This window comes from Monodelphis domestica, chromosome X (genome assembly GCF_027887165.1).
Source record: "Monodelphis domestica isolate mMonDom1 chromosome X, mMonDom1.pri, whole genome shotgun sequence".
Lineage (NCBI taxonomy): Eukaryota > Metazoa > Chordata > Mammalia > Didelphimorphia > Didelphidae > Monodelphis > Monodelphis domestica.
The window spans coordinates 85,644,851-85,663,133 of record NC_077235.1 but is presented as its reverse complement, the minus strand read 5'-3'; the positions used below and the strand labels follow the sequence as shown (position 1 = coordinate 85,663,133).

General features: G+C 45.9%; 1 protein-coding gene across 1 annotated transcript in view; it reads left to right on the top strand.

Moving 5' to 3' along the window:
• TMLHE (trimethyllysine hydroxylase, epsilon) overlaps positions 1-18,283 on the top strand; it is a 94,139-nt gene that overhangs the window by 34,469 nt on the left and 41,387 nt on the right. Inside the window, exons 2-3 of the mRNA XM_056808901.1 lie at positions 5,622-5,803; positions 17,921-18,097. Coding sequence (XP_056664879.1) covers positions 5,623-5,803; positions 17,921-18,097 — 358 coding nt within the window. The 5' untranslated portion in view covers position 5,622. The remainder of the gene's footprint in view (positions 1-5,621; positions 5,804-17,920; positions 18,098-18,283) is intronic.

Below are 18,283 nucleotides of genomic sequence, written 5' to 3'. Positions count from 1 at the left end.
AGCAACTGGGGACGCTCCTCCAAGCTGGCATCGATCAATTACTGAGTCCTCTTTGGATTTACTCATTCAACCAGTTTGAAATATTTGTAAGCCCGCCATCTTCTAGCCTCCATCTCTCCACTCTCTGCACCCTGGAACTGGTCTATATTTATTCAGATGATGGAATTTCCCTCCGCTGTCAGTTATAGGAATGCTACTAAAAGATGACAGAAGGAAGCTAGTCTGATGCCTCCATTTTGCGTGAAGCCACGCCAGCTTCTAGTGTCCATCACTTCCCTTTCTCAATCAGTGTTCACAAATGCATCCCCTTCAAAATAGGCTCTGCAATTTTGCCAGAAATCAAAATGAAAAGCCCGGGTGTATCAGCATCTGCAGGCTTCACTCTCTTTTCCCCAAAGTCAAAATCTCTTGTCCTGAGCTCTCTTTGCCATTTTTTTCTTGGTTTGCTGACGGTACCTCAGCAATCACATTTGCTAAATCTTTCCGTGCCCTGGGATGCTAGCCATCTAGGCCCTTGGCGACTTAAACGAATTGAGGGTAGCTGGGTCCTCTTTTATAGTCTCTTGAATTTCAATTCCTCTTTTAAATCATTCTCTTGAGTTTCAGCTCTCCTTTAACCTTTTCTTCTCTAGCCTTCTGGGTTAAAAGATCATCCTTCTTGGGAGTAAAGGAAGACTTAACACAAGAGTTGAATCCTTCTACATTAGCTCTGTAACCCTTTATCACACTTTGGCTCATAGGCCCCAAATGGCAGTCCCTCATTCCTTTTTTTTTAAACCCTTCCCTTCTGTATTAGAATCAATATTGTGTCTTGGTTCCAAGGCAGAAGAGCAGTGAGGGCTAGGCTATGGGGGTCAAGTGACTTGTCTAGGATCACCCAGCTGGGAAGTGTCTGAGGCCAGATTGGAACCCAGGACCCCCTATCTCTAGGCCTAGCTCTCAATCCACTGAGCCACTTAGCTGACCCTCCCCAGCCCTTTTAAAATCATCTTCTTGTCCTCTTCCCAGATATTTTTAAAGGGGCCTTTTTTGTTGTCCTCAGTGTATTCATCAATGGATTGGGTTCATTTTGAGGCGAGTGAGTACAGCAGAGAGTCTACAGTTTTCATGATGACAGATTAGAACCATGGCCAAGGGAGAGAATCCCAAAGTATTGTGACCATTTAATTTTAGAATCCATAGGCATACCTAACTCAGCATCTTCTATATAGTAGATGCTCAGTACGTGTTGGGTTGAGTTGGGTTCTATAGATTGTGTTTGCATCAGACTCGGATGCATGTGGCACCCATTTGTCAGGGATTTCCTATGTAGTGGATGCAGCTCAAGGCTCTAGAGGTGCTACAGGGTGTGTACCTACAATACCACCAGTTAAGTGGCTAAGAAGGAAACGGTAACTAGAATATACCCCAGTATGTGATCAGTGCGGTAGGAAATTGAAATGCAAAGTTCTCTGTAAGGCCCAACGCCTGAGAGTGGCAACCTAAGGAAAAGCTTCCGGCGTGAGGTGGTATTGGAGGTGGTTTCATCGAATGAGTATGAACACGAAGAAGGGGAGGAAGGGCGTTCTACACCGAGAAAAGCATGAGCAGAGGTGGCAGGAGAGCAGAAGGCGTGTTTGCTTGGGGGTGATCAGGCCAATTTGGCTGGAGTGCAAAAGAGGCAAGAGGCAAGTAAGAAGAAAACGTGCGTAGAAAGGTAGGAGTCAATGAGATAGGAAATGGTACACAGGGAGGAGAAGAGCACCTAAAACAGAGCCTCTGGGCCAACACACCTATAGGCAAGATTTGAGAAGAGACTCAAGAGCCAGTGAAGAAGGCTTTAAAAATGGGACTGGAGAAGAGAACAAGGGGATTATGGGATCTGAATCAAAGGGAGAAGATCACCAATGGGACAGTAGTGTAGATGGTAGGGAGAGATTTAGAAGGATGAGAACTGATCCAAGACTGGTGGATTGGGCCGTGTTGTTTGCAGGTCTTTGACGACTTTTGGGAGAGAAGTATTAGTAGCACAGTGGAGGCAGAAGCCTGATGGCAAAAAGGGGATGAAAGAGAAGTTGGGGTAGTGAGAAAGAGAGAACATGGAGGGTAAGGGAGAAAAGATGGAGAAGGGCTAAGGAATAGAGATATCAGGGCTCTACTTTTCCCATTTTTTCCAGTTTAATAGTGAAGGGAGAGATGGAGAAGCTCGATAGGGTAGAAGGGTCATGGGGAAGGGGGCTTTTCAGGATTCTGGAAACACTGGGCACCTATTGACTGGGTGGGGAAAGAAGGCAATCTAGGAGCATTCTGGAGCAAAAGTAACTCTGCTGCTTACCAGGAGGGAAATGATGGAATTTCAGACAAAGCCACCTTGATATACCACTGCTCAATTGCATGTATTCTAAACTGGTCCCTCCCGTTTAGGAACAACTGGCATCTCTCCAAAATAGATGGGGATCAGGGCACATGTTCCCTATTGGATATTTTGTCTTTTTGTTAGGGGCTGCCATATTTCGGTGGGGGGGGGGGGCTCTTCAGGAATATACAAAGAAGGCTAGGGCTGAAAGGACGATGCAGGGATGTGGTGTTTAAAAACAGCCTGATAGGGGGGAGAACCATGAGTTGAACAATATGAAAGTTTTACTTCTGGTGATGGGAATTTTGCTTCTTTGCTTCTGTTGACATGTCAACTGCCCAAGAGCATCTTTAAGACTACTTTGGGACTTCTCTCTGTCTGGCTTCTTGCTCAGGCCCCAAGGAAGCTCAAGAATAAACTCATCATTCTGTAAGATCTCATTAACCTTGGTCCTCCTCCTCATTGCCACCCTCTAGAGGCCTTTCTGATTGGATGGTGGAGCCATAAACTCCATAACTTCCATTTAAGGAAGCTTCCTCGTTACTCCCCCTGATTGGTGCTAACTTTATAACTTCTTTGACTGACTTCTCCTTCATGCCTCCATGTTGGGGCCCCCTTCTCTGCCCTACTCTCCATTTTTCATTTCCTTTTGTGTCTGCTCTTCCCTTATTCAATTTTAAGTTCTTTGAAGGTAGGGACTGCCTTTCTTTTTTCATATTTGTATGGCACACAGTAGGTGCTTAATAAATGTTTATTGACTATTAATCTCTGCCTTTGCTTTCCCTGTGACAGAAGGAGGGTCAGAATTGCTGGAGACTTCCTTTGCTTTTGACTTCAAGCTCTGAGGAAGAATGGAATTTATGGATGGAACATCCTACTTTAATTCTTAATATGCTAAAAAGAGAAATTCCCTGGAGCCATTTTTGTAGAAAATTCGGGGAAAGAACAGCTTTTAATTTTCACATATCCAGAAGGAGGCCAGCTGCATTGTAAACCATGGGCCCTCGAGCTAAAGTTTGCATTAAGGATAACTTCCCCCCAAACGGTTGCTGTCGATGGCCCTGCCGGTGCTCATCACTGGAAGGGAGGAAGGGAGAGCCCATGAGCAAGGTTCACACCCGAATAGTATATCTCCAATTGGAGAAGCTCGTTTGATGGACAGTTGGGAGTGATCATGAGTTTTCAAATAAGGGAATGACAGGCTTTTTAAGCAGATTACTTTGGCAATGATGTGCAGGATGGAGTGGCAGCCGGAAAACCTGTTAGGAAATTATTACAGTAATACAGACATAAATTGATGAGGGCCTGACAAGGGAAATAGAAACGGGATCAATTCAGGAGACAGTAAAAAAGGAGGACCCATGCGACATGATGCCTGATTGAACGTGTGTACAAGAAGGGAGAGACAACTCTCATTGAGGTTGAAAGAGCCACTGAATGAGGTTGCCAAGCTGCAATGGCAGCTCATTTTGAGACGGGGGAATGGTGGGAGCGATCATCCTGGACCTAGGAAGTTCATCTGAGTGCAGAGCCCTGTATGTGGTCAGCTAGGTTGACAAGTCAGGACTGGAGATAGAAATCGTTTTTTTTCTTTAAATTTTGTAAAAATTTTGAGTTCCAAAATTCTTTTCTGCCATCTAGTTTCTCCCCAACCCATTGGGAAGACAAGCTATGCTCCATCCATTATGCATATGCAAAACACATTTCCACATTAGCTATGTTGCAAAAGAGGGGGGGAGGAAGAAAAGTAAAGAAAGTGGAAAAATGTGCCTCAGTCTGCGTTCAGAGTTCATCAGTTGTCTCTGGAGGTGGAGAGCATCTTTCATCAAGAGCCCCTTGGAATTGGTTTGGATCACTGCCTTGAGCAGAGGCGCCAGGTCTTACTGTTGATCACACGGTATTGCTGACCCTGTGTACAGGTTTCTCTGGGTTCCTCCCACTTCACTTTGCAGTGAGTAATAGAAGTCTTCTGAGGATTTTTGGAGTGCCTCCCCTCTCTTCTAGCATAATAGTTAGTACTTCATCGTATTCGTATACCATAACTTGTTCGGCCATTCCCTGACTGATAAGCGTCTCCTAAGTTTGTAATTCTTTGCTGCTAAATATTTAGCACTTCAATATAGAACTGCTGTAAACCTTTAAACATATGGAGCCTTTTCCCTTTTCTTTGAGCTCTTTGGGAAATAGACCAACTAGTGGCACTGCTAGGCCAAATGGTGTTTGCTAGAGTTGGGGAGGTGGAATGCGGATGACTGCCTTTTATGTCCTTCCGCTGCTCTCACAGCTAGGTCTAGACGGGGGCCTGTAAATTTGCCGTGCTGAGATCTGGGGAGAGAGGCATGGTCACTGCTCTCCTGACCTGGGTTCTGATCCTTACTCAGATGGGGCCCCTGCTCCCTTGTGACTGTAAAACACTCCTCCCTAGAGCTGCAACTCAGAGCTAGTTAAGGGGCAGTATCGTTGCCAAATGGCACCTGGTCCTGCCCCTAGCACCCCATAGGAGGGCCTCTAAGAAGTGCCTCAGATAGAGTGCCAGATCTGGGGTTCAAATCTGGCCTCAGACTTCCTAGTTGTGTGACCCTGGGTCAGTCACTCCACCATGTTTGCCTCACTTTCCTCCTCTGCAAAATGAGCTAGAAAAGGAATTGGCAAACTTATCTGGTATCTTTGCCAAGAAAACCCTAGTAGGCTCATGAAGTCAGTGAAATGACTCAACAACAACAACAACAACAGCAACCTATGTTTGCTTAGTGACTCGCAGGGTCCCCTATAATCTCTTTCTGGCCAGAAACCATCTCTGGGCAGTAAGTGCTCCCAGGACTTCTCCAGGCTAACTATGCCCATTTTCTCATATGATGTTGGATTCAAGAACTCTCTCCATCGTGGTTGCCCTTCTCTGGACATTCTCCAGCTCATCATGTGGTGCTCAGAACTGAACCCATTTGTATGACTATGACAGACAGCAGTGGGAATATCATTTCCCTGTTCCTAGAAACGCCACTCCTCTTGTTACGGTTTTATTCCCACGTCAGTTAGAGGTTGGATGAGATGCCCTTGGAGTGCTCTTCCAACTGGAAGGTTTTGTGAGTGAAGTTCCAAAGGCTGGATTTCTGGGGACCAGGGAAGGGGTGGATGGGACCATAGAAAGCAGTGGCATGGGGTCCTCCATGCCTCGTTTTTCCAGATTGAGGCTGCCCCGCTGTCCTTGAGATCATTATGTCCCTGACACTGCTAGCTGCGATTCATGGGGCCTCTGACTAATTGTTCCTTTTGCTCTTTTCCCCAGAATGTGGTACCACAGGCTATCCCAGATACTCTGTAGCACTCGCCACCAGCTGAAGGGAGGATTCAGACTCCAGGCCCTTCGGTATCCCTGCTTCCAAAAGAGAATTCTAGCAGCACCCCGATGGCAACACTCAGCCATGGGGCCTCTGAACGGTGCCTGGCAGCAGCATGAGGATCATTTGGGTAAGAGTTGGCTGACAGCAGAATTTGTTCACAGACATATGCTGAGGAAAGGGGCTTTGAGGCCACCTGGAAATGCTTGCTGAAATGTTGAGAGGATCTCTAGCCATTGAACCCTACCCCCAATTAGAGCTGATGGCAGCCAAGAGAGTATTATAGAAGGAGCCTGACTTGTGTGTCGACCAACTACTACCTTATAATAGCTGTAATGACAGGGACATTTATTGTTCCCTCATCGCTCTGTCCCCCACTCAGCAGGTGGCTGCATGCCGGCCGCTGGGAACACAGGGGGCGTGCCTAGCAGGATTGGAGAGGGCCGGGAGATGTCCTCAGAGAAGCAGAAGACAAGCGAGGATCTAGGAGAAAAGAGAAGCCAAGCAGAGTGTTCCTGGCCAGCACCAAGACAGTGCTGTGGGGCAGGGGGGGCCTGGAAGAAAGGAAAGAATTTTGAGAGGCGGCTGCTGTAAGTGCATGGAGCTCAGAGATGAGCAGTGGGCGTGGGCCACAGCCACGAAATAGTCCCTTTTGACTTGAACGCAGCTTGTGAATGTGAGCAATAAGACCTGCGTTTTGAAAAGAATGTAGGAGCCAAGATGTGGATGGCCTTTATTACCAGGGAAGAGCATGGCGGGGTGGGGGGGAGGCAACATGGTAAGAGCTATGCTTTAGAAAGATGACTTTAGCAGCTTCATTTTAAAAAAATTAGAATCTTTTTAAAAATTCTTAGAATCACTACTGCCTATTGGCTCCTGGGCAGAAGAGCAGTAAGGGCCAGGCAATGGGGGATAAGTGACTTGCCCAGGGCCACCCAGCTGGGAAGTATAGAAGGCTAGATTTGAACCCAGGACCTCCTGTGTCTAGGCCTGGCATTCTATCCATTGAGCCACTGAGCTTCTCCCTTTAGCAGCTTTATCAAGGATAGATTGAAGAGGGGAGACAGTGAAAGCAAGAAGACCCTTTATTCATCTGCTCAACAAACATTTATGAATCACCTACTATTTGTCAGCAGTTATGCTGGGCACTGGGGACATTTCCTTCTCCAGCTCATTTTTCAGATGAGGAAACTGAGGCAGTTGGAGGTGACTTGCTTAGGGTCATGCTGACCTGAGGTCTTAAGTGTCCCAGGCCAGATTTGAACTCAAGAAGATGAGTCTTTCTGAATCCAGGCCTAGTGTTCTATTCATTATTCTACCTAGTTGCCCAGGCATTGAGGAGACAGAAGGTTAATATGAAACAGTCAAATGTAGCCTCAGCTATTTCCTAGCTGTATGATCTTGGACAAGTCACTTAATCCCAGTGGCCTAGCCCTTCCTGCTTTTCTGCCTTGGAATCAATAGACAGAAAGTAGGGATTTTAAGGGGGAAAACTGTCTCTGTCCTCAAGGAGGTTACATTCTACCGAGGGGGAGATGAGAGGGGGAAGAAGGAGAAAAACATGAGCTTTCTTTTTAAAAATGAAGAGATTTGAAAAGTCAGATGAGAGCTGTGGAAGAAAGATAGCAAAAGAGAATTAACCACTTAAAAAGAAGAGGTTCAAAAGCTCACTGAAAAAATGACTCCTTAAAAATCAGAATTGGCCAACTGGAAGCTTATCAACGACTCTATGCTATATCAAGAAATAATAAAGCAAAGTAAAAAATCAGAATAAATAGGGAAATGTGGAACATCTCATAGGAAAAGCAACTGACTTGGAAAGTAGATTCAAGAGCAATAATTTAAAATTTAAAAACCATTAGACGTCCTAAAAGGCACGGACCCCAAAAGCACCTAGATATCATATTTCAAGAAATCATGAAGAGAAAACTGCCCCCGTATCTTAGAACTCAGAAGGTAAAAGTGATACTGAACGAATCCACCAATGACCTTTGGAAAGAAACCCCCAAATGAACTCCCAGAAGACTTTTAGCCCAAATCCAGAGCTCCTGGGTCAAGGATAAAGTAGCAAAAGTGACCAGAAAGAGAGAATATAAGTTCCAAGGAGCCACAAGAAGACTTAAATGGAGCGGTTGGAATGTGCTATTTCAGAAGACAAAGGATTTAAGGTTACAGCCCCAAATCATCTACACGGTAAAATGGCCTCTATATACAGAGGAGAAAATGGATCTGTAATGACATAAAGGATTTCCAAGCATTCCTGGCGAAAAATCGGATGGACTCAATGACAAAGATGACCATAAGAGACATGTTCGTGGCTGAAATAAGATCACAGTGTTTGCATTCTTATATGAGAAGATGATGCGTGTTATGAAAACATCCAGTGAGTCATTGCTGGGGATTACTGACAATCATGCCTATCAGAACAGCCAGACATTTGAAAATCTGGTTTCGTCATGCTCAGAACAAAGCCAGAAAGGCTCGGGGTTCTAAGCCATTCTGGGCAGCAGCCACGTTCTAGCAAGGCCTGTGTCGCTCCCCACTAAATCCGATGGCCAAAAAGAGAGACCTGCCAAAAGGAAAAGGTAAAGATGTGCATCTCCAGAGTAAGCGTGTGCATTTTCTAACAGGCAAATGGAGAGGAGAGAGGCTTCTATGTCAAAAGAGAGCCAGAGAAAAATGATAGCAGATCAAGTTGGAAATTGATGCTCAGACATGGGAGTTCGTCTGGCAAATGCTTATTTCAAAATGGAGCCATTATTGGAAGTCTTGGCTAAATTCCAGAGCCTCAGCTGAGGCCGTGAGTTTTCTGACAGATGAAATGGCTATTCTGGAGCCAAGTGGAAAGGAGAATGTCAAGCTCTTAGGCATTCCCTCCTCTTGGCCATGGAGGGAAAGGAAGCTCCTCCCTGTGACCATAATCTTATCGCAATCCACGCAGGGCCTCACTAGCAGTTTTATGGCAAGCATTTCCATGGGCAGAAACAAGTCTTGGGCAGTATTGAATAGGATGGCAAACAGAAGCAACAAGAAGCGACATCATACCATCGCTTCTTTAGTCCAGCCCACCCTCGGCTTCCAGTGCCCCGTGTCCATTTAGACATCACAGAGCCGTCCCATGACCAGTGTTTATGAAGGGTCCAGCTTAGTTCGAATTCGGGTGTCCTTAATTGAGATGTCAGATTTTAGTGCTACCGAGATCAGGCTTCGTTCCTAGGGCAGTTTTGGAGACATGCTCCTTTCAGTAGATCCATTTCTTAGGTTCCGGGTCACTTGGAGGCAGCTAGGTGGTTCAGTGGAGAGAGCAAAGACCTGAGTTAAAACCAGCCTCAGGCACTCACTAGCCGTGTGACCCTGGACCAGTCACTTCACTTCTGTTTGCCTTAAGCCACTGGAGAAGGAAATGGCAAAGCACTGCAGTATCTTCGCTGAGGAAACCCCGCGGACAGTGTGCTGCATGGGGTCACATGGAGTCGGACACAACTGAACAGCAGCAAAAGTCACTTGCTAAGGTTTCCTGTCACGCTTATTAAACCCGATCGTGATGACTTCGAATAATCTACCACAATAACCGAACTAGATCTAATCATGTTGGCCTTCTATTGAATTCGTGCCATAAAGCCCAGCTCAGACCCTATGCCTTATGGAGCTAACCTTATAAGCAGCAGAGCTATAAGAAGAACATTCAATTAGGCCACCTAAACTCCATTCAGGCATGCAGAGAATCCCAGGCATCTTAGTCCACTTGCTTTTTCCAAAACAACATCTTTACCCGAACCTTGTACCAGACAGACAATAAAGAAAGAGCTGGATTGCAATGATCCTAGCGCCAGAGCCGTTCAAAAGACACCAGCAATGGAGTCGTTTACACTGAACAGTCCACGGATGCTTACTGATTCGACAAAGATCTATGATCCAATATTAGATTAGAGAAGGCAGCTGTTGGCGGAGAGAGATCTGCTCTTTGAGCAGCTTATACACCCCCAAGGAAACAAAGCTAGTTAAACAGATTCTTGAGGTAAACCAAGTCAGGCTACAGATTGCCAGTGGGCTGTGAGGGAGAGGGGGAGATTGCTCTTCCTCAGAGATAACTACTGGGTTGGAGTAGGTGAAATCTCTTTCCAAATAGTCAGCTAACTCACCCCGGGAAGCTCAAACTCCTGTTTGGCTTCCTTTAACAAGTCTTCCCTTAATATCATCATTCCCATGAGGGAGATGAGCTTAATAGAACAGAAAGCGGGCCAAAGTTAGCCAAAATGTTCCACAAGGACCAGTACAATAAAAGGAAATAAACATTCAAGATTAGCAAGCCATTCTGAGAGGGGGGAGGATGCTGCTGAACCAAAATCTGGACCGGTTCCTCAAGCCCACAGTTCTAGATCCACCTAACCAAGATCCCTTGGTTCAGTTTGGATTTAGAGAAAAGTCACAAATACCATTTGGTACAACCAATTGGGCGACACAAGTTCCAGGCTCAGAATCAACCAGATGGGAAAGATTCCTGTTCACAAAGGAAATAGCTCAATGGGGAAACTGAGTCAAGAGACTCCTGGTAATTCTATCTTTTCCACCTTCCCAGTCTTTAAGATGTGTCAGCTGCCTTCCCCAAAGGGACCCAAGCACCTAATCTATAGCACCTCCCTGGAATGGTGGATTTAGGATTTGGAAAAAGCAGTTCTACCGAACTCCAAATTTAGAGTAATTCCAATCCCAGCTCCGTCCCACACGGCTGCTTCTGCATTGCATGAACAGCAAACCGGAAGGAACCACTTACCGAGTGTATCAAACATCTTGACAAAAGCATTCGTTCATTCACTGTTTTACTTAGTCAGATTAAACAGTATAAAAATCAATTGGGAAAATATTCACATTTGGGCAATCTGCACAGTGCAAGAATATGCACTGATTCACACACAGCCCAGACAGTTTCTTAGAGAACGAACCAACAAGTCATTCTTCACCACACTGGGAGAGTCCTGCAAGAGCAGGGAATTTCCCGATCAGCCCCAAAGGAGCCCCATTTAGTGATTATACGCAATACATAATGCGAAGGACAAGCTACCATCCCAATAAAGCAAAAAAGTGACCCAGAAGCACAGGGGAAGGAACTAAACATCATGATATGGCATCGAGAATTTACTTACTGCCAGGCAGATGACATCAGATGCATTAAAAAACACCCTTCTGTCTAGAGCAGTAGGGGCAAGTAGAGCAATGGGGGTTACGTGACTTGCCCAGAGTCACACTACTCGGAAGTATCTGTGGCCAAATTTGAACCCAAGACCTCAGGTCTCCAGGCTTGGCTCTCTGTCCCCTAAGCCACCTAGCTGCCGCCATCCAACATATGCCTGAATTTTTCTTACCGAATAAAAATATATTAGCCATGAAATTAGGCCTTCTATACCAGATATAGAAATCGGTTTAAATACAGTTGCGTTCAGGGACTTTTAGTCTTGCAGCCTGTAAACAGTTTACCTTAATGCCAAATCATCACAAATCATCAAAACCTGTTCAATTTAGAGAGTCAAATGCTGCCGCCGTTCCAAGTGGGGGCAGAAGAGGCAGAGCCAGCAGGTTAAACTAGGAGGGGGCCACAGTTCTGTTTAGACTGCATGCCAGAAGCTGGCATAGAAAGTACAGGAGCAGATTCCAAAGGAGAGCACAGCCATGGACGCAAGGAAATAGGACTTTTCAGAGAAGACTTATTTCTTTATCCTTTTAAGCTTTTCCTACAAAACCAGGGACCCAGGGGACACCTGGAACGGGGTCATCTTTGTTCACTGGTAATGAAATAGGCAACTCCCAAGTGAGTGGAGCAGCGATCACCAATGATTGAGAGAAATCCCAAACTTCATCCTTCTCCACCCCTCACAGCCACATATCCGAAAGTGAATCCACAAAATGATCTCTCCTCTACAAATAAGGCCTGTAGCCGCTGTGGTGAGAGCCATATCCTTACCTGGAAGGAAATCTCACGAGCTTTCCTACCCTACCCAAATAGGCTCGTGAAATCAACCGATCCCCACCTCCCAGATAGACCTCGGTTGTTTTTCCACCAGAAGCAAAGGCCCCTCCAGTTTCTGTTTTCACTTGGAATTTGTTCATGCATTCCCCAATTGATCAGCATCCACTCTCCTTCCCGCCTTTCTTTGATCTCTTTGGAGTTACGGACCTCATAATGCTCTCCTTGTGATGACACACAGGTTAATAGCCTTTTGGACCCAATTCCAAATGGCTTTCCAGAATGGGCAGGCCACTTCACAGTTCCTCCAAGAGTTCAGCAACGTACCTGTTTCTCCACATCCCCATTGAGATTTGTCTTTTTCCCTCTTGACCTTGACAATGTGATGGAATGCCTTTGGGGGGAATGGAAGGGCCGTTATATTTTGTCAAAAGCCTTTCCTGAATCTATCAAAGAATCGTATGATTTTGTGGCTTTTGTTATTGATTTGGTCAGTTATGTTTGTAGTTTTCCTAGTACCGAACCTGCCTTGAATTCCTACTAGGAATCCAGCGTGGTAACAGTGTATATAACCGTGGTGCTGTATTGATGCAATCTCCATTGAAAATTTTGGCATCAATATTGATCGAATATATACAAGAGTAGGAGCCATTCTTCAGGAGACGACAGATGGCCAAAGACGAGCACAACCTCGAACTAAAAGCCACACCTAGTTTACAGGCACATGAACAGATATTTCTGATGATCACTAATAAGAAAAGAAGGACAAGTCAAAACAGCCCCGAGGCTTCACCTTACACTCTGAAAATTGGCAAAATGACAAAAATGGCAACCGTCGATGTTGGAAGGGTTGTGGGAAGATGGGCACATGAATACATTGTTGGGGGAGCTGTGAAATGTACAGCCATTTGGGGAAGCACATTGAAATGATGCAGACAAAGTCACTAAAATGTCCCAAACAGACTCTGTAACTTGTACTTGTGCTCATTTCCCAAGAAAGTTAGCTACTGATCAGGAAAAAAGGCCCCACAATGTTTATAGCAGCACTTTGGGTGATAAAAAAGAATCGGAAACAAAAGTACACACGCATGAACTGGGGAATGGCTCAACAAGTTATCGGGATGGAGTGTAAGCAGTGATGGAGGTGATGGAGACAGAATCGTCGAGGGCTTTCTAGGAACTGAGGGAGAGTGAAGTTAGCAGAGCCAAGGAAACCATCTATATAGTCATTACCATGATGTAAATGGAAAGGACGACAGACCAAAAAATCAAAGGAAATGTGGCCACGTTAGAAATGTTGAGTGGGCTTGAATGAAGAGAGATGAGAAAACTGGGCCGACGATGAATGCCCTTTGTGCGTTTGGGAGGAGGACAAGGGTTAGACACTGCACACTTTTAGACGACTATCGATCAGTGTAGTAAATTAGCGCCACTGCCTTTTTTCTCTTTCTCAAAAAATGCTATTTGTCACCTGGGACGGTTCTGGGTGGGGGAGAATGAGGGCCAGTTTTGATAACTACGGTAATGTCAGAGACAGAAAATAGAAATACAACCTTTTAAAAATAGGATACATCATACGTCTGGTGTTGCTTTAAGCCTAATTTCTGCTACGCTGCTTTTTGGTTTTCCCAGAAGTTTCTATCAATCAGATAGCGAGTTTTCCCCCTAATTCACACTTTCAAGTTTATCAGACACTGCCTTGGTCATTGAGACCCATTGTTTCTGGTTCGGTCTAGCTAGTCTGTTCTCTTTATCCTTAGTTGTTGTTTGTAAACCAGTACCAGATGGTCCCTTTTTGGGTCCTCAGTATGAATTGTAATTCTTTTATCAAGTTCTAAAAAGTCTCCCTTAGATACTTTCATTTGTAGAGCATTCAAAGTGTAGAGTAACATCTGTACCATCATTGTTGTTGTCACTGTTTTGGCAAGGCTGGGACATGATTACTGGACATCCCCCCAGATATCTCTGTTGTGCTTGATTCCTTTTGAGGGCATTTGTAGCCCAACGTGTGCAACGGTGTGAGAAAACCCCGATAGAAACGAGGCTGCCTGCACAGTGCCTTCAAAAACCACGAGTTCATGCTGTTTATGTGACAGTTTTCTTTATGTTGTTGGTTCAACATTTCCCAGTTGGGTTTTTCTCTGGTTTGAGCTTTACTTGGGAGTCTTGCAGACCGCTAGTGTGCTGTTTTCCCTCTCCAAATCGTCAGTATGATGAGATCGATTATAGGTTTGGGATGATGATGATGATGATGATGATGATGATGATCAGACTATATGGCTGAGCTGTAATTGTTGATTTCATAGGAAGAGATAGTCCCGGTTATTAGGAGATCGAATAACTGCTTTGGACATGTATCAGTAATAAGCCAATCATTTCTAGTTATATCAATCCCTGTGATCAGATAGACCCTGCTTTTGCTGCTGCCTTACCCAGTGTAGACGACTTGCTTTCGGAGAGGACCGAAGAGGCTAAGGTGCCCAGAGGACATCAGCAAGTTTGCACTGTGAACTCGGACACTTCAGCACCAGCAGCCTGAGCCTCTCTCCTTGAGCCATCTCCAAAGGATCAGTGCATGAAGTCAGGACCCCTGTTACTGGGGAAGGCAGGGACCAAGGCTGTCAGTTGCTCTTTCTATCTGCAAAGACCTGTCCTGTCTCAGATGATGCTGGCTGTGTCTGCAGGTCATTAACTTGTACGATTTTGCTTGCTGCTACACTAAAGTCCATTTGCTTAGAAGGCTGGCTCCCAGCCCTCTCTTTCTTCACTGCTAGGCAAGTCGGCTTATTTTGGTAGGATGCTACCCAGATCCTTTGTGAATTTGTAGCTGTTTAGAAGGAGATTTCCTTCTCCTGGATTTTGGTTGTCTTCTGGATAAATGCAGTTTAATATTTTTGCTGCTTCTCGGGGATCATCTTAGTATTCCCTGTGTAGGGACAGCGTTATCTCCTCTTTATCTGTCTTAATTTAGCCTTTCATTTCTCTCTTGTACTTCCAGAACTCTATCAAATGACAATGGGGAGAATGGATAGTTTTGCTTTCGTCTCCTTTTATTGGAAAAGTTTCTTGCCCATTCCCATTGCACAAAAAGCAAGCATGTTTGGGATAGTGAAAAATGAGCCCATGACAGTTTTAGCATAGAAGAGTGTTGTGATTATGTCCCTAATGGTGAACCAGCCTGGTAGCCTCGTTATAAGTCTAACTTGGGCAGTCTCCAGTTTAGTAACCCCCGTGGGGTCATAGGCAGGGGGGCTATTGTCACCAGTGTGCAAATGGAAGACCAGGCCAATGAAGTGACTATATACCACATATACAAGAAGGGAGCCATTGAGAGCATTTGCTTATTATCCACGCTCTGATTGAACTTCCAGGGGAGGATTTTTCTCCCAGGATGGAGTATAAGTTCTCAGCAGGCTTGACTTGTTTCGCTTTGCCTTCTAGTACACAGATCCACAGCCAATAAGCATGCAACAACCTGACTTTCCATTCAGATTCTGTTTTACTCCCACAAACCCTACCTTCCCTGAACCGAACAGCTCAGTATTCCCCCTGAGTTCTGCCTGGAAAGCCCCTCCTCATCACCACTTCTCAAATGACTATGCAGCGTTTACGGCACAGCTCACCTGGCCGTGCCTTACCTTCTGTCCTTCCTGCTCAGTCCCCCTAGAGTATGGACGTGGTGTCACCTGTGTGGCACATTTTGTACCTACTGGTTGTCCAGTGAAGTCCTCAGAGGCACAGACATCTCATCAGACCTTTATCTGCTCTCACACAGACAATTGTAATGGCCTCCTTAGTGATCTCTCTGTATCCGGTTCCTTCCCAGTTAGATCTAGTCTCCACCCAGCTGCCAGAAACAGCTTCCTAAGGCACTTCTTTAAGCAAGTCCCTCTCTTGCTCAAGAATCCTCAGTGATTCCTTGTTGCCTCTAGAGCCATATAGAAACCCTCAACCTGATTTTTAAGACCCTACAGAATCTGTCTCAATCTCTCTTTCCAACTTTATCCCATGTGGCCTATTTTAACGCCTTTATTATTCCACATTCCAGCCAAACATGAACCCGGAGTCCATGTGCAGCCTCTCAGCTCCATGTATTTCCATAAGCTTCCCTCCATGCCTGGAGTTCACCTGTCCCTCATTAGAACCATGTAACATTTTCCAAGCTCCGTTCAAGTGCCCTCTCTTCTACGGTGCCTTCTTCAAGCTTTCTTCTTGTTGGTACTCTCACCATATTCCAATTCCGCTGAAATTCCTTATCTGTGGGATCTTCCATTGCTGCCAGGAGAACAGGAGCTCCTTGAGAGCAGGGCCACCTTTGGCCTTGATTCTGCATTCCCATGGTCCAGCAGAGGGCCTGGCCCAGACGTTTAATGAGTTGAACTGAGTCCTACCCTTGGTGCACCTTGTAGAGGCTCTTACAAATGACAGGTGCTCATTCAGTATTCTTGGATGGAATGAACTAAAGCATATCTCAATAGCACATCATTTCAGTAAAGAGATGGAGGATAAATTAGGGCAACATCCTGAAGGCAGGCGTTTGGAGGCTGGTTTTGAAGGAGGCGTTGGGCCATGACTTGGTAGAGGAGATGGTTTGACCAGGGTAGGGGAAGTAGCAAACATGAGCTTGCTTTGAAAGGGAACAATCACGTCCAAGCAGCTCCAATCCTTGCACTCCTCATACTCATGCAACCAAAGGGTGGGGGCTAGCAGGCAGAAGTCAGTATCTTAGGAAAGGAGTTTGAGATCATTGGAGGGGAGGTAGCATAGTGGACAGAGCACCAGGCCAGGAATTGGGAACACCTGGATTCAAATCTGGCCTCAGATACTCCCTAGGTGTGTGACCCTAGGCAAGTCACAACCCTGATAGCCTAGCCTTACTTTGGATCTATTCTAAGCAGGCCATGGTCAAAAAAAAACCGTTGGAACCAGGCAGCAGTTGGATGCTGGTACTCTCTGCCTGTGGTATGGAGTGGGCCAGCAGAACTGTTTAGGCCTGTCGACTTGGAAAAGCACAGAACTATTAAATAGTCAAAGTCACTCTTTCATCAAGGGCAAAAAGGGGTGCAGCGCTAGGAGGCCTCCACCCAGAGCTGCTCGCCACACGTGACTGCACAGAGTCTGAGGATTGAACTCTGGACGCTCAGTCACTGACCCCTGGGAGGGCCACCAGGCTAGATGATGACTCCACGGAGCAGAACAATGTGGGGGACCATTTGGGGAGTCCAGGGGCAGGGGAAGATGACTGACCTCACTGTAGCTACCAAGGAAATGGGAGGGCTCCAACTACACCGACAGGATAGAACCAAGCCTGGGAAAGGAATCAGGGCTAGCGGCTGGGATGTGAGGGAAGGGGCTGCCTACCACGGATACTAAAGGATGGCCCCTGCCTAGGTGTGGGTCTTCTTAGGAAAAGGCCTCTAATACAATGGGGTCCATTATTCAGTCCCAAACTGCCAGCCTGAGATTCCCTTCAGGGTGGACTCTCACAGGAACAGGGAACAAGTACAAGCTTTGGGGGCTCCAACTTACAAGCTAGTCCTAAAACTTGGGGTTCATCAGATCTTACTAGGCTACAACTTTGGGGTTTCTAGATTCCATGTTGACAGGCCATCTTCATTATCGCTGTGTCACAGAGGTTATTTCCAAAATAACCGCCAGGGCCCAGTATCTGTAAAGTGATCCAAGGATCCTATGCTGTCATCTGCCATGGCCAATGGCATCATGGGGGACTTTCCAAGTACAGGAGTCTATGGGGCTTCCTGCATGGGCATCTTTGTCCAGCCTCTCTTCACCATTGCCTGTTGAAATTCCTAGTGTCTTCCCACCTTCCTGGAATTACTTTGTATTTATACAGACATGTACATATGCAGGTAAAGGTACGTCCATCTAGTTTTGTCTGTCTGCGCCCCCCAGCATACCCGTGGCCAATAGAATAAAATATAAAAATAAGCTCAATAAACGCTGTGCCTCAAATATATATAAGCAATAGAGTGCCTTTGTGGAGGAGAGGAAAAGCTCTGAGGCTAGAGCCACATGAGACAGGGCCCTGGATTTCTGGAAGGCAAAGCCAGCCATGTACCCCTTGGCAGTGCTCATCCCCGGCGCGCCCCTTTCTCCTGCCTGCAGGCCAGCTTGAGAAGGGAGGCTTTTTAGGGCACCCATAAATGTTCTCCAGGATCTTCACCCTGGTGGTCTCCTGGCAGTTGGGTTTGCGGGTTACTTTTTGGAAACTGTGAATTTTCCTTTTTGCCAGACACTAGTGTCAGTATCTTGCCTCTTTCCCAGAACTACGTTATGCCGGCATGGTGATGAGATTCGATTACGTTTGGCTGAGAGATCACTGCCGCTCAGCTTCTTGCTACAACTCCAAGACCAATCAACGCAGCTTGGATACCGCGAGTGTGGACCTGGCCATCAAGCCTCAGACCATCCGTATGAACGAGACCATGCTCTTTCTCACATGTAAGTACAATCAAGATGGACAAATTTAGCTCACAAGCATTAAGGAGGAGGAGGAAGAGGAGGAAGGATCATCATCGTCATTCTCACCATCATCGAAGTTGAGAATTGGAAAAGGCCTCAGAGGCCAATTAGTCTAGTCCTCACTCTAACATAGCCAAACAAGTGGTCGTCTACAGTCCACTTGAA